This window comes from Mytilus trossulus, chromosome 12 (genome assembly GCF_036588685.1).
Source record: "Mytilus trossulus isolate FHL-02 chromosome 12, PNRI_Mtr1.1.1.hap1, whole genome shotgun sequence".
In the NCBI taxonomy this organism is placed as follows: Eukaryota; Metazoa; Mollusca; class Bivalvia; order Mytilida; family Mytilidae; genus Mytilus; species Mytilus trossulus.
Genome location: NC_086384.1, coordinates 51,334,090 through 51,347,718, shown reverse-complemented (window position 1 = coordinate 51,347,718; position 13,629 = coordinate 51,334,090). Strand labels below are relative to the sequence as shown.

The 13,629-nt window shown below is 33.9% G+C and overlaps 1 protein-coding gene across 1 annotated transcript in view; it reads right to left on the bottom strand.

Moving 5' to 3' along the window:
- Window positions 1-13,629, bottom strand: part of LOC134692561 (uncharacterized) — a 108,630-nt gene that overhangs the window by 59,901 nt on the left and 35,100 nt on the right. The window contains exons 35-49 of the mRNA XM_063553018.1: window positions 13,139-13,402; window positions 12,364-12,516; window positions 11,810-11,962; window positions 11,099-11,320; window positions 9,265-9,619; window positions 8,646-8,748; window positions 8,102-8,258; window positions 6,856-7,076; window positions 5,536-5,695; window positions 4,721-4,946; window positions 4,162-4,378; window positions 2,651-2,839; window positions 1,963-2,266; window positions 1,221-1,634; window positions 496-619 (exon numbers count right to left, since the gene is read on the bottom strand). Of these exons, the coding sequence (XP_063409088.1) occupies window positions 496-619; window positions 1,221-1,634; window positions 1,963-2,266; window positions 2,651-2,839; window positions 4,162-4,378; window positions 4,721-4,946; window positions 5,536-5,695; window positions 6,856-7,076; window positions 8,102-8,258; window positions 8,646-8,748; window positions 9,265-9,619; window positions 11,099-11,320; window positions 11,810-11,962; window positions 12,364-12,516; window positions 13,139-13,402 (3,262 nt within the window). The remainder of the gene's footprint in view (window positions 1-495; window positions 620-1,220; window positions 1,635-1,962; window positions 2,267-2,650; window positions 2,840-4,161; window positions 4,379-4,720; window positions 4,947-5,535; window positions 5,696-6,855; window positions 7,077-8,101; window positions 8,259-8,645; window positions 8,749-9,264; window positions 9,620-11,098; window positions 11,321-11,809; window positions 11,963-12,363; window positions 12,517-13,138; window positions 13,403-13,629) is intronic.

Genomic DNA, 13,629 nt, shown 5'->3' with positions numbered 1-13,629 from the left:
AGTGATGAGAAAAGCTCACTTGGCCCTTTGGGACAGGTGAGCTAAAAATTGTATCTTAAAGACCTGCCTTTGCTTGAAAGGTGGTTACTAGTACCCTTAGAATTACAGAGAGCTGCCAACTCCTTTAATACTTGAAAGAGTAATATCTAAAAACATGATTACACATCTATTCTGAACCCAAGGTAGACTTCAATGATTGAGATGAGTATCATAAAAGTCTGACCAAGTGCATTGTGTAATGTTATATTTGTTTGGTTTTTTTAATTTAATAGTATAAATTAGGCCATTGATCTTCTCTTTTGAAGTGTTTCACATTTTGTCATCCTGGGGCCTTTTCATAGCTTATGGTATGGATTCTGTTAATTTTTAAGGTGAACTGTAATTGTCCAAATCTTTGTCCTGTAGTCTTTATTAGATTAGTGTCTTATCAGCAGTTGTATCAATTTCCTAATTTTTAAGTTGGCACCATATTTTTGTTACAATTATTTTGTTTACCTGTGATTTTTGACAGCACTGTTAACACCTAGACACCAAACTTTCCAGTCAGGTCTGTCACTTGGTACCAAATCCAAACAAGGAACTGTTTCTGTACTATCACTGCTAACGTTGTAAACTTCTCCTTAAATCACAGATGACAATTAAAAAGTTTTGAAATTATCAGTTTAAAGATAATCAATTAGTAAATGATGTATTAAGATATTTTTAAGCATGGACATAAATAAAAAATTTTTTTTTGCATTTAACAACTTCTTTAAATTTAAAAAAAACCAAGCTGAACATGTTTATTTTTGGATTTCAAATAAATGTTATTTATTATAGGATTAAAGCTCATACTATTCCATAGTTAATGACTTCATAAATTATTTGATTAAACAAAAAATATGAAAAAAACAATTTATGGAACAATTTTCTATATATATTATTTTTTATCTTTTAATAGACTAAGTGTAGGTTGAATACATGGAATAATAGGTCCATATCAAAGGATTTTTACAGTGATCTAGACTTTATCAACTATTTTTTTCATGATTTTAGGGGATGAAAAGGGGGTGCGGACTATACATAACTGTGGACTATACACAGCCAAATATGGTAGCTCAACATTACTGATTCTGATATCAAATCTTTACTATTTCAGACTCCATCATTTGATAAGCTTAAAGCATCTATTTAACAAAAGTAATAAGTAACCATAGGTCTGCACTGAACTTTGACCATACCTGGTTCAGGTGATGTTAAATCAACCATGACTGCTTCAGATGAAATATAGCTCTCATATCCCAAACTGTTCACCATGTGAAAGTTAAAATAATATAGCACATTGTCCTGCAAGTTCAAATCTGTGTAGACAAAGTTTGCTATGTTACCAACACCCAGACGTTGGTAGTGTCTGTACAAGGACGAGGCTGCAAGGAAATATTGGCCTCCTTCCACACTGGTCAGTAACTCACAGTTACCTAGCAATAGGTCATAGTTAAAGCTTGGACATTCCGAGGAGTGCATGTCTGCACAAACTCGTGCACAATCTCCTGAGGTAGGTTTATACATCCCTGGTTGTAACATTGGGGCAACAAGTCGGCCTATTCTTGGTCCAGTAAATATATCAAGGACTTTGACATTGTCTGGATCATCAGCTGAAAATATATATAGTTGTGTCAATAATTTTCCAATACTTTTGAGTAAATGATACCTCCCAAGTTAGGAATTAGTCTGAAATTCAGTTAATAACTATCATTTTTGTTTTGTTTTCTGTTTTAGGCAGTTGTTTTTTCTCATTTGAATATTTTTACATCTTACTAATTGTTGAAAGCTGTACAATGACCTATGGTTGCATAAAGCTATTGTCATTTGGTTTTTGGTTTACATTTGTATCATTGACAATCAAACCACATTTAATAAGGACCATTCCATTCACTCACATTATTATAACCTTTATCAAATATATATATATATATAAAGTACCTGGAGATACAGACAGCTCTGTAGTTTCCACTGTTACATCAGTCCATGGCACAACTTGGTCACCATAGAGACCTTTTCCATAACCTACACCAATCTGGGTCAAGGTCAAAGCCGAATCTTCTGTGATGACAACAAATGCTCGTAGTACAGCAGGGTTACTGGTTGTTATGAAATCCGCAGTCAGTCTGCCAGTAGGTTCTGATATATCATATGATAGTAGAGAGCATGTGACCTGTGACTTTTGACCTGAGCTGTTCTCTGCCCACACAGTGAAGTAAAGGGGTACACCAGTTACTGTCAGTGGCTGAAAAAAAGAGAGAAGTAAAATATTAAGTGGGAAAATTCTTGAATTCATAAACAAGAATTGTGATTTTATCATTTTTAAATGTAAGTGGTACAATTATTATTTATATTGATAAATGTTGACAGGCATGTGATACAGTAGTATCACCACTTAGCTAGCCAGCTCACTCTGCTTTCAAATTTCAAAAACATTTTATCCACTACTTATCTAGGCTAAAGGCAAATTGGATTCTTGCCAATTAGCTGTCACACTTGTCTACTGGTATTTTGGATCGCTTGATGTTATTTAGATATGAACATTTGGTTGCCTCTTTATTGGGAACTCCCTCTCATATGTTGAAAAGCATTATTGTTTGTTGAAATAAAATGACTGTAAATACTTCACCTTATTAAGTATGGTACTTGGTCCTCCTAGTTTGAATGCTAACAGTACATCATTACCACCAGGTGCAGTACCAACATCTAATGTTAACTGTACCATGCTTTTGTCATCCTCAGCATGAACAGATATCTCAAAGAGAGGCTGGGTGTAGTCTCTATTGGTGATTTGTCTGACATGGCATTGGTTTGTTGTCTGAAAAGTAATATTAATTGAAATTATTATATCTACATATAAAAGGCTTTCAATAGACTTTTGAAAAAACTATACAAAGTCCCAGGGGGGTTACTTCCTATATTTTTAGTGGTATGAGTGTGCCACAAAACAGAGTTCCTTTTTCATGTCCTGCTGGTTAGAACTGGGTCCCTTTTTCATGTCCTGCTGGTTAGAACTGGGTCCCTTTTTCATGTCCTGCTGGTTAGAAAAGGGTTGTTTTTTCATGTCCTGTTGGTTAGAACAGGGTCCCTTTTCATGTCCTGCTGGTTATAACAGGGTTGTTTTTTCATGCCCTGCTGGTGAGAACAGGGTCTTTTTTTAAACAAAGTATTTGTGTAGTACAGGATCGCTTATTTAACTGTTTAAGTTGAAATCTAGAACCCTGGTCTATAACAGCAAACAGGGTACGTTTTTCAATGTTTTCTGGCTAGAAAAGCGTATGATTTGGCAAGTGCTGTCAACAGTTATACCCGAAAGAATAGTCAGTAACACTCCCTCTCCACCATGTACAAAGTTCCTGGATTTCATTGGTTTTGAGAATTTTGTATTTCAAAGATTTCCAGCAGTAAATATATTTCTAAACTTTTGAATTAACTTGCATTTGACATGGTTATATTTGAAAAACTATTTTTCCTATAGTAAAAAAAATAATTAAATAGATATAGGAAGATGTGGTGTGAGTGCCAATGAGACAACTATCCATCCAAATATTAATTTAAAAAATAGTAAACCATTATAGGTCTATGTACAGCCTTCTTATTTTTATTGATCCATAAAATATTTAAAGTGAACTGCGACAGAAAAAAAGGTGAAGTCAACTTTAAGGAAAAAGTAAAATTGAGAGTTATACTGCTCACTGATGATACCCCCACTCAAATATTTGACAGTATACAGGAAGTTGTTGATATATCTGAAAACACATCACATGGTATAGCTGACTTGAACCCTGAAACCGAATTCCAGAAATCTTTTTAATGTAGTTCCTGAGAAAAATGTTTTGAAAATTTTCAACTTTGGTGTCATGTGTAAAATGATGTAAGTGTTCAGTAAACAGGAAGTTGTTCAGTGATGAATCTGAAAATGCATCACTTGATGTAGCTGACTCATATAAATCCTGAAATCAAATTCCAGAAAGCCTTGTTATGCAGTTCCTGAGAAAAAAGTAACTAAAATTTGTTACTTAAAATATTCATGGGACGGGCAAAGGACTGAGGGATGGACTAATGGATAGACAAAAAGACAGGGTGAAACAGTTTACCCCTACTTTTTTAAAGTTGGGGTATAATAAAACAAACATTTACCATTTGACCAATATATGATGAGATGACAGGAGGGGTATTATCTGGTTCCCTTCTCCTTTCATTCACAACTTTCTTCTCTATGGTAGGAGTAGAGTAATACCACAACTGGTTCCTGTATAACTCCTTATTAAAGCTCTCTACCAACAAATTGACATTTAGGGTAACAGCACCATTGAGACTCAATCTTGTAGGGGTCAATTTCAATGTCATTTCTACTCTGAAATTTTACAGAAAATATAAAATGAAATCAGTGTAATTTGAAAAAAAACCAAAACCATCAATTTTTCTTTATTTGATCAAGGTTTAATTAAGCTTCAATTCTAATGATAAATATTTTAGTATTTTTTTTCAAAAGTTCTAATGTAAAATTCTTCTTCTTGTTGTTTGAGATAAGAAAGAACATGCCTTTTGGAATAATCAATAAAATATTTTGAATAGCATGAATAGGTGAAAAGTAAAATAACAAAAATTCTGAACTCCAAGGCGAATTCAAAACAGAAAACTCTTGATCAAATGGCAAAATAAACTTAATAATTTAAGTAAAATTGTCAATATTTACCCAACATCCAGTGGGAACTTATTGAAAGCTATTTCTGCAACAGTTGGAAATTTGAGTTCCAGGATCTGTCCCTCTAGTTTCAGAACCGCAGACATAGCATAGCCTACTTGTAGTTGCCCAGACACCACAGCCCCACCAAATGGCTGGATACCAGAAGTGGCAGTCATTCCAGCCAGTGAGGCGTCTACAGAAAACTTCATACCATAATACCCTCCAACGTTAAAATCTGAAAAATACAGTAAACTTCATAGCATAACACGCAACTAATGCTAAAACCAGACAAAATACAAAATTAAAGTAGATACGAAAGAAGGCATTCCCAGTTCATCATCTCAGCAAACATTTTCATCAAAACTGAGTCTGGTCCAATAGCAGAATTAAGAATATGAATGGCAAAATTAATCAACGTTTTACCAAAAAAAAGAGCTAAATCTCACACTGGACACTTATTCCAATTCAAATTATCTATGAATCTATAAATATACTCAATCAGACTTTATTACATAATTGTTTTTCCTTTATTTGTTCTTTTTGTATTGATCTGCAGGAAAACCAGATCAAGTGATACAAATTCAGCTACTGTTGATTCATTAATTTTCATGGGTACAAATTTATGTGGATTGAGTAAAACTTGTATTTTAATGGATATTTAATTTCGTTGTTTGGACAAATTCTGCATACCTTTTTTTGGAAAATTTATAATTCTTTGAACATTTAAATTCATGGTCCCCTCTGTACCCACAAAATCCACAGAAATTGGTATCCAACGAATATTAATGAATCCACATTATCAATCCGAGAAATGTGTCACTTACCAAACTTCATGGGAACCAGTCCTCCAAGCAGGAAGTCTTTGGTATACTCCATGGCCTGTACATCTTGTCTTGGGAAGTCCAGGGTACCAGTCAATGTCAGATCTAAGGAGGTGAATATATTATCTCCTTCACTAGAGAGTTCATCATAGAAATCAAAATACTGAAAAGGAAAAATTAAATGTTGAGTAATTTTTTGATAACTGACCCCTACGTCTGCCTGCCCTCTACAAAAACATAGGTTTGGTTCAAATGGCAAAAAGAAAAAAAATGTATTATTTTCAACAATTTATCACATGTTTTTAGAATTTGATTAAGATTTTCTCAAAACCTGCTAATATTAATACATGTTAACCCCACCATATTATTTACCTGTCCCAAGTCAGAAGCCAAATCTGAACTTTGCTAGTCTTGTATGTTCTTTTTAAATTTTAATTCATTTGTATGTTTTGAAATTAAGAACAACATCATTTTTATTAAACTAGTACGCATTTTCATAAGCAGCCAGCTGAAGTCCACATCAGGGGTGCAGGATTTTCTTGCTGTGTAGAAGACCCACTGGTGGCCTCGACTGTGTTTTTTAAATCTTTATCAGGTTGATGTCTCTTTCACACATTCCACATTTCCATTCTCTATTTTATGTTCACTGTAAACTTTATAATTATCATGACTTTCACAGTATTTGTTAATAATTCTGGTTATGTCTAATCTTCCTAGCTTTGATAACATACCAGTGCTTTAGTCAAATCTCTGATGTCTGTTAGTAGTTCTTTCACTGACATCAGTTCTAAGTGTCAATACATACCAGTGCTTTAGTCAAATCTCTGATGTCTGTTAGTAGTTCTTTCACTGACATCAGTTCTAAGTGTCAATACATACCAGTGCTTTAGTCAAATCTCTGATGTCTGTTAGTAGTTCTTTCACTGACATCAGTTCTAAGTGTCAATACATACCAGTGCTTTAGTCAAATCTCTGATGTCTGTTAGTAGTTCTTTCACTGACATCAGTTCTAAGTGTCAATACATACCAGTGCTTTAGTCAAATCTCTGATGTCTGTTAGTAGTTCTTTCACTGACATCAGTTCTAAGTGTCAATACATACCAGTGCTTTAGTCAAATCTCTGATGTCTGTTAGTAGTTCTTTCACTGACATCAGTTCTAAGTGTCAATACATACCAGTGCTTTAGTCAAATCTCTGATGTCTGTTAGTAGTTCTTTCACTGACATCAGTTCTAAGTGTCAATACATACCAGTGCTTTATTCAAATCTCTGATGTCTGTTAGTAGTTCTTTCACTGACATCAGTTCTAAGTGTCAATACATACCAGTGCTTTAGTCAAATCTCTGATGTCTGTTAGTAGTTCTTTCACTGACATCAGTTTCAAGCGTTTCATGTCCATGATGTTTCTCAGGTCTGTGATTGTCAGGTTGGCCAACTTAACAGCTAGGAGCTTGGTACCATTCACTGACAAACCTTGACCAATCACATAAGTTTGTTGGCTCTCTGGTAAACCACTGCTATTGATCATCAGGAATATGGCTTCACCTATGGATTAATTTATTGAGAAGGTAGTTTTATGAATAATATACAGTAAAAAAATAATAGGTATAGAAACTGTTTATGACACAATAGAACCTCATTATTCTTAAACATTTTGACAATCGGTAAAAGTGTTTTTTATATAATTGTTTTTTTTACACATTTCCCCCTAGCTTCTTTCTCTTTTTATCGAATAAAACATCAGTTGCAATGTCCCCCATGTTGCACATCTTTTAACTTTAATTTTTAATTTCCATGGGCAATAACCAAAATGTATATATCAATGCAATTTCTTATATGATTAAAAGAGGGACGAAAGATACCAGAGGGACAGTCAAACTCGTAAATAGAAAATAAAGTGACAACACCATGGCTAAAAATGAAAAGACAAACCGACAAACAATAGTACACATGACACAACATAGAAAACTGAATAATAAACAACACCCCCCCCCCCCCCCAAAAAAAAAAACCCCACACCAAAAAACAAACTAGGGATGATATATATGTCTCAGATAACATTTTCAATTGGACATTACTCACATAACAATCTGTGTATATTTGTGTTCCATTTTGTAGATATTTACAGAGCAAGTACTCAGGTATCACTCAGTAAACCAACCAGTACTGATTTTAAATGTGTTTCTATATAGAGTTGACATTTTATTTATTCCCCATTAAACATAAACAATTCAAAAATTATTTAAGGAATGACTGTAATAGTTTTTCTGTCTATGAAGAAATAACATAAAAAATTTGGTGCACACTGAATAAGGCGCGTAGCGGGTTATTTAACAGTGTGCACGACATTTTTTATGTTATTTCGAATAGTCAGAAAAATATTACAGCCATTTCTTATAATTTAATTTTAAATTCCATTTTAAACTGTAGAAAACCATGAAAAAACGTTGATGACGTCACGGTCACATGACTAAATTATGTCTATGGGCTCATAACAAGATAACATCAGCCAATCAGAAGACGCGTTACATCTAAAATAAAATTATATTCAAACAGATGAATGCTCTTACCTCCTGGAGTATTAAACATTCCATTAAAGGTCTCTCTACTGGTATACAGAGAGAATGGATTACTTGACCCTAGAGCTTTAAGAGCTGACCTTTGACCTGTAGTTCTGTCACCATCTCCAAGGTCAACTGACTGGAAATTATTCAGTCTCTTTTGTAGCTGTAAAGAAATAACAGTCATTTTATATTCCACTTTGAACAAATGACAGAGGAAGAGAGATTGATTTCTAATATAAAGTAAATTGTTGACACACAGATGTGTCTTGTCTGAGTAGCCTGTTAAGTCAATGGACCATAAATGAGATGCAGAGCCAGACTCAAAACTATGAGATGTGCCAATGGTAAACAGTTTAATTTTTTATTTGCTTTCTTAGACATATATTTGTATGCAAATTTTACTGAAATACCAATTATTAATCTCACATTTTTGTTCATTCTCCAAAAATCATAATAATAAATGCATGCAATGTTTTTTGAAATTACACAGTAACTGAAATAGACAACTTAACCTCACATTTACTAATTTGGGTAACATAGACAACTTTACCTCATAATTCCTGACTTGGGTAACATATGTAACTATTTCTTCATTGGAAGCATTTCTGTCCAACAGTATTTTGATGCCTTCTTTAAAATTGGTTACATCAGGTCTGAAAGAATGACAAAAATATTTATATAAATAAAAATATATATAACTTGTCTTATGAATTATTGTTTCGGATTTCAGTCACATTGACTCACACCTCCCAAGTCTTCTTTAACTCATGCCAGTGATCTGATTGGTTAACAATGTCATAAACCAAGTAAGCTATCTTGTGATTTACTTTCACAAAATTCACAATATTGTTTAAACAAATAATTAATGATTATGTGATTATAGTGCCAAACAATTTTCAAATACTGTAAATTCAGAAATTATTGCAATGTTTTCATTATTGCGAAAAAATGTGACAGGGTAATAATCGCAATGATTTAAACTCACATTTTAATTTTTTAATATGAATTAAATTGGATTTTTCTCAATATCGCAAAAATCAAAATTACATTTTAGTCCAAAATGACAAAATTGCAATAATAAATCCACACAATAACTTCTGAATTTACAGAATATGATTTCTTAGAAACCCTGATGAGGGGGCCTCAATAATGTGTATAATAATACTCACTCTGCTGTGGATCTCTTTGCTATTCTGATCTGTCTTCTAACAATCTCGTCAAATATCAACTGTTCTATAGTACCATCTTTAGAGATATCACTTTCATCAAAAGACATCAGAGTCCTACTTCTAAATGATACGTCTTTCGTATCTCTCTTCCTTCTTCTTGCAGAGAAATGTAATCCATGACAATTTTTAGCAATCCCTGATGATTGAAGGACCTGGAATGTTTGACAGACCCCTGGAAATGGCGATACTTCACACGCTCTCAGAGATACAGAGACGAAGAACCATTTGTAATGTTCATCATCGAAGGTCACATTTAATTGGAAGGCAGAGGCTATGTCTATCTGTTTTGTTGATCCTATTAAAATAAGACATTATTTTCAGATTAAATTATTTTAAAGAAATTGTAATGTTAACATTATTATTAAGTATCATTGGCTTATCTGTATCAAATACTGTGGATTCATTTATTTTAATAGTTATCAATTTTCGAGGATTCAGACACAATTCTAAATTTGTGTAAAACTGATTTCGTGGCTTTGTAAAATTATGCATACAATCTTATTGAAAATTTGTAATTTGTTGAATATCTAAATTTGTGGTTACACTTTCCCCAGGAAAATTGATATCTTGTTAATATGTTGTATTTTACACCACTGTCCCAGGTTAGGGGAGGATTAGGATCCTGCTAACTTGTTTAACCCAGCCACATTCTGTATGTTTGTACCTGCTCCAAGTCAGGAGCCTGTTATTCAGTGGTTGTTGTTTAGTGATGCATAATATTTTTGTTTTTCACTCATTTTTTTTTTACATAAATTGTTAGTTTTCTGGTTTGAATTGTTTTACATCTGTCATTTCAGGACCTTTTATAGCTGACTATGTGGTATGGGCTTTGCTCATTGTTGAATGTCATACGGTAACCTATAGTTGTTAATTTATGTGTCATTTGGGCTCTTGCTGAGAGTTGTCTCATTGGCAATTATACCACATCTTCTTTTTATATCCCAAGAAGAATGAATCCACAGTATATAGACCTTATAGCTGTCTACTCCTCATCTCCTTCTAATATTCTTTTTCTCACATGTTATACATGTTAAAGTGAAGTTTTTGATACAAAAAGTACCCATGTACACAACTGGACATACTTTGAAGTAGTTTTGTCATATTCTTTTAATTCTGAGATAAAGGAGTAGGGCCGATTTTGGCCTCAAATTTCAGGTTCATCTGACGAAAGGTTTTGGACACTTTTTAAACACTTAAGTGTCTATTTCAGTTGATTCAATTAGTTTATGTGTAAGATTTTAACTGATTTACTCATTACAAACACTCTGATTCAAGCTTTCACATGAAAAATCTATCAAATATGCCAAAAGACTTTCCATATGTTTTTTGTCAAAAATTAAAGTGGCCACATCTGTGTTCATCCTCAATCTTTCTATATATGTTATGTATTATCATCCAATACAACTTACATTTCAATATTAAGGATGAAGATTTCAATAATTTAGCATGACTTAATGATGCTAGCACCCGATATATGAGCATTGTTTTTTTTTTTTTTAAAAAGCCCATATTTATGTAGCAGAAGCATTCTACTTTCCAATAAATAACTAAAAGTTTACATTTTATCAATTTTATAAAACTGCTATATTTTGGGGCCAAAAAGGGGTCTTACTGAACCTATGTATACTCCTTTCAAGAAAAATATCATGACAAAATTTGGCAAGTGAGAGACAGAAAAATTGACAAGCAGGTAAAAAACAATATGTCACCCAAATATTTATGTGTTGTGTTTAGGTGGAAATAACTCTTATGCCTAACTTTAACGTGCACATACCCATAATAAGGCCATTAAAAGTTTCTGTTCCAGTTTTCCGTTCCACTGTCCATGTCATTTCTACAGTGTCATTCACACCACATGTATCTATTTCCAGTCGGATTTCTGTGTTTCTGATTCCAGGGAGGTAATCTATAGCTAAACAACAAGCTATACCAGTACAGTCGTATTTCATCTCACAGCTGTCCTCACCAAGGTCAGTAAAGTTTAGTTTAATACAATCTGAAAAGAAGGGGAGATAATTAATAACTAAACAACACACTACACCAGTACAGTTGTATTTCATCTCACAGCTGTCCTCACCAAGGTCGGTAAAGTTTAGTTTAATACAATCAGAAAAGAAGGGGAGATAATCTATAGCTAAACAACACACTACACCAGTACAGTTGTATTTCACCTCACAGCTGTCCTCACCAAGGTCGGTAAAGTTTAGTTTAATACAATCTAAAAAGAAGGGGAGATAATCAATAGCTAAACAACAAGCTACACCAGCTGTCCTCACCAAGGTCGGTAAAGTTTAGTTTAATACAATCTGAAAAGAAGGGGAGATAATCTATAGCTAAACAACACACTACACCAGTACAGTTGTATTTCACCTCACAGCTGTCCTCACCAAGGTCGGTAAAGTTTAGTTTAATACAATCTGAAAGGAAGGGGAGATAATCAATACTAAACAACATACTACACCAGTACAGTTGTATTTCATCTCACAGCTGTCCTCACCAAGGTCGGTAAAGTTTAGTTTAATACAATCTGAAAGGAAGGGGAGATAATCTATAGCTAAACAACAAGCTACACCAGTACAGTTGTATTTCATCTCACAGCTGTCCTCACCAAGGTCGGTAAAGTTTAGTTTAATACAATCTGAAAAGAAGGGGAGATAATTAATAGCTAAACAACAAGCTACACCAGTACAGTTGTATTTCATCTCACAGCTGTCCTCACCAAGGTCGGTAAAGTTTAGTTGAATACAATCTGAAAAGAAGGGGAGATAATCTATAGCTAAACAACAAGCTACACCAGTACAGTTGTATTTCATCTCACAGCTGTCCTCACCAAGGTCGGTAAAGTTTAGTTTAATACAATCTGAAAAGAAGGGGAGATAATTAATAACTAAACAACACACTACACCAGTACAGTTTATTTCATCTCACAGCTGTCCTCACCAAGGTCGGTAAAGTTTAGTTTAATACAATCTGAAAAGAAGGGGAGATAATTAATAGCTAAACAACAAGCTACACCAGTACAGTCATATTTCATCTCACAGCTGTCCTCACCAAGGTCGGTAAAGTTTAGTTTAATACAATCTGAAATGAAGGGGAGATAATCTATAGCTAAACAACAAGCTAAACCAGTACAGTTGTATTTCATCTCACAGCTGTCCTCACCAAGGTCGGTAAAGTTTAGTTTAATACAATCTGAAAAGAAGGGGAGATAATTAATAACTAAACAACACACTACACCAGTACAGTTGTATTTCATCTCACAGCTGTCCTCACCAAGGTCGGTAAAGTTTAGTTTAATACAATCTGAAAGGAAGGGGAGATAATTAATAGCTTAACAACACACTACACCAGTACAGTTTATTTCATCTCACAGCTGTCCTCACCAAGGTCGGTAAAGTTTAGTTTAATATAATCTGAAAGGAAGGGGAGATAATCAATAGCTAAACAACAAGCTACATCAGTACAGTTGTATTTCATCTCACAGCTGTCCTCACCAAGGTCGGTAAAGTTTAGTTTAATATAATCTGAAAGGAAGGGGAGATAATCAATAGCTAAACAACAAGCTACACCAGTACAGTTGTATTTCATCTCACAGCTGTCCTCACCAAGGTCGGTAAAGTTTAGTTTAATACAATCAGAAAGGAAGGGGAGATAATCAATAGCTAAACAACACACTACACCAGTACAGTTGTATTTCATCTCACAGCTGTCCTCACCAAGGTCGGTAAAGTTTAGTTTAATACAATCTGAAAGGAAGGGGAGATAATTAATAGCTTAACAACACACTACACCAGTACAGTTTATTTCATCTCACAGCTGTCCTCACCAAGGTCGGTAAAGTTTAGTTTAATATAATCTGAAAGGAAGGGGAGATAATCAATAGCTAAACAACAAGCTACACCAGTACAGTTGTATTTCATCTCACAGCTGTCCTCACCAAGGTCGGTAAAGTTTAGTTTAATACAATCTGAAAAGAAGGGGAGATAATCTATAGCTAAACAACACACTACACCAGTACAGTTGTATTTCACCTCACAGCTGTCCTCACCAAGGTCGGTAAAGTTTAGTTTAATACAATCTGAAAAGAAGGGGAGATAATTAATAACTAAACAACACACTACACCAGTACAGTTTATTTCATCTCACAGCTGTCCTCACCAAGGTCGGTAAAGTTTAGTTTAATACAATCTGAAAGGAAGGGGAGATAATCAATAGCTAAACAACACACTACACCAGTACAGTTGTATTTTATCTCACAGCTGTCCTCACCAAGGTCGGTAAAGTTTAGTTTAATACAATCTGAAA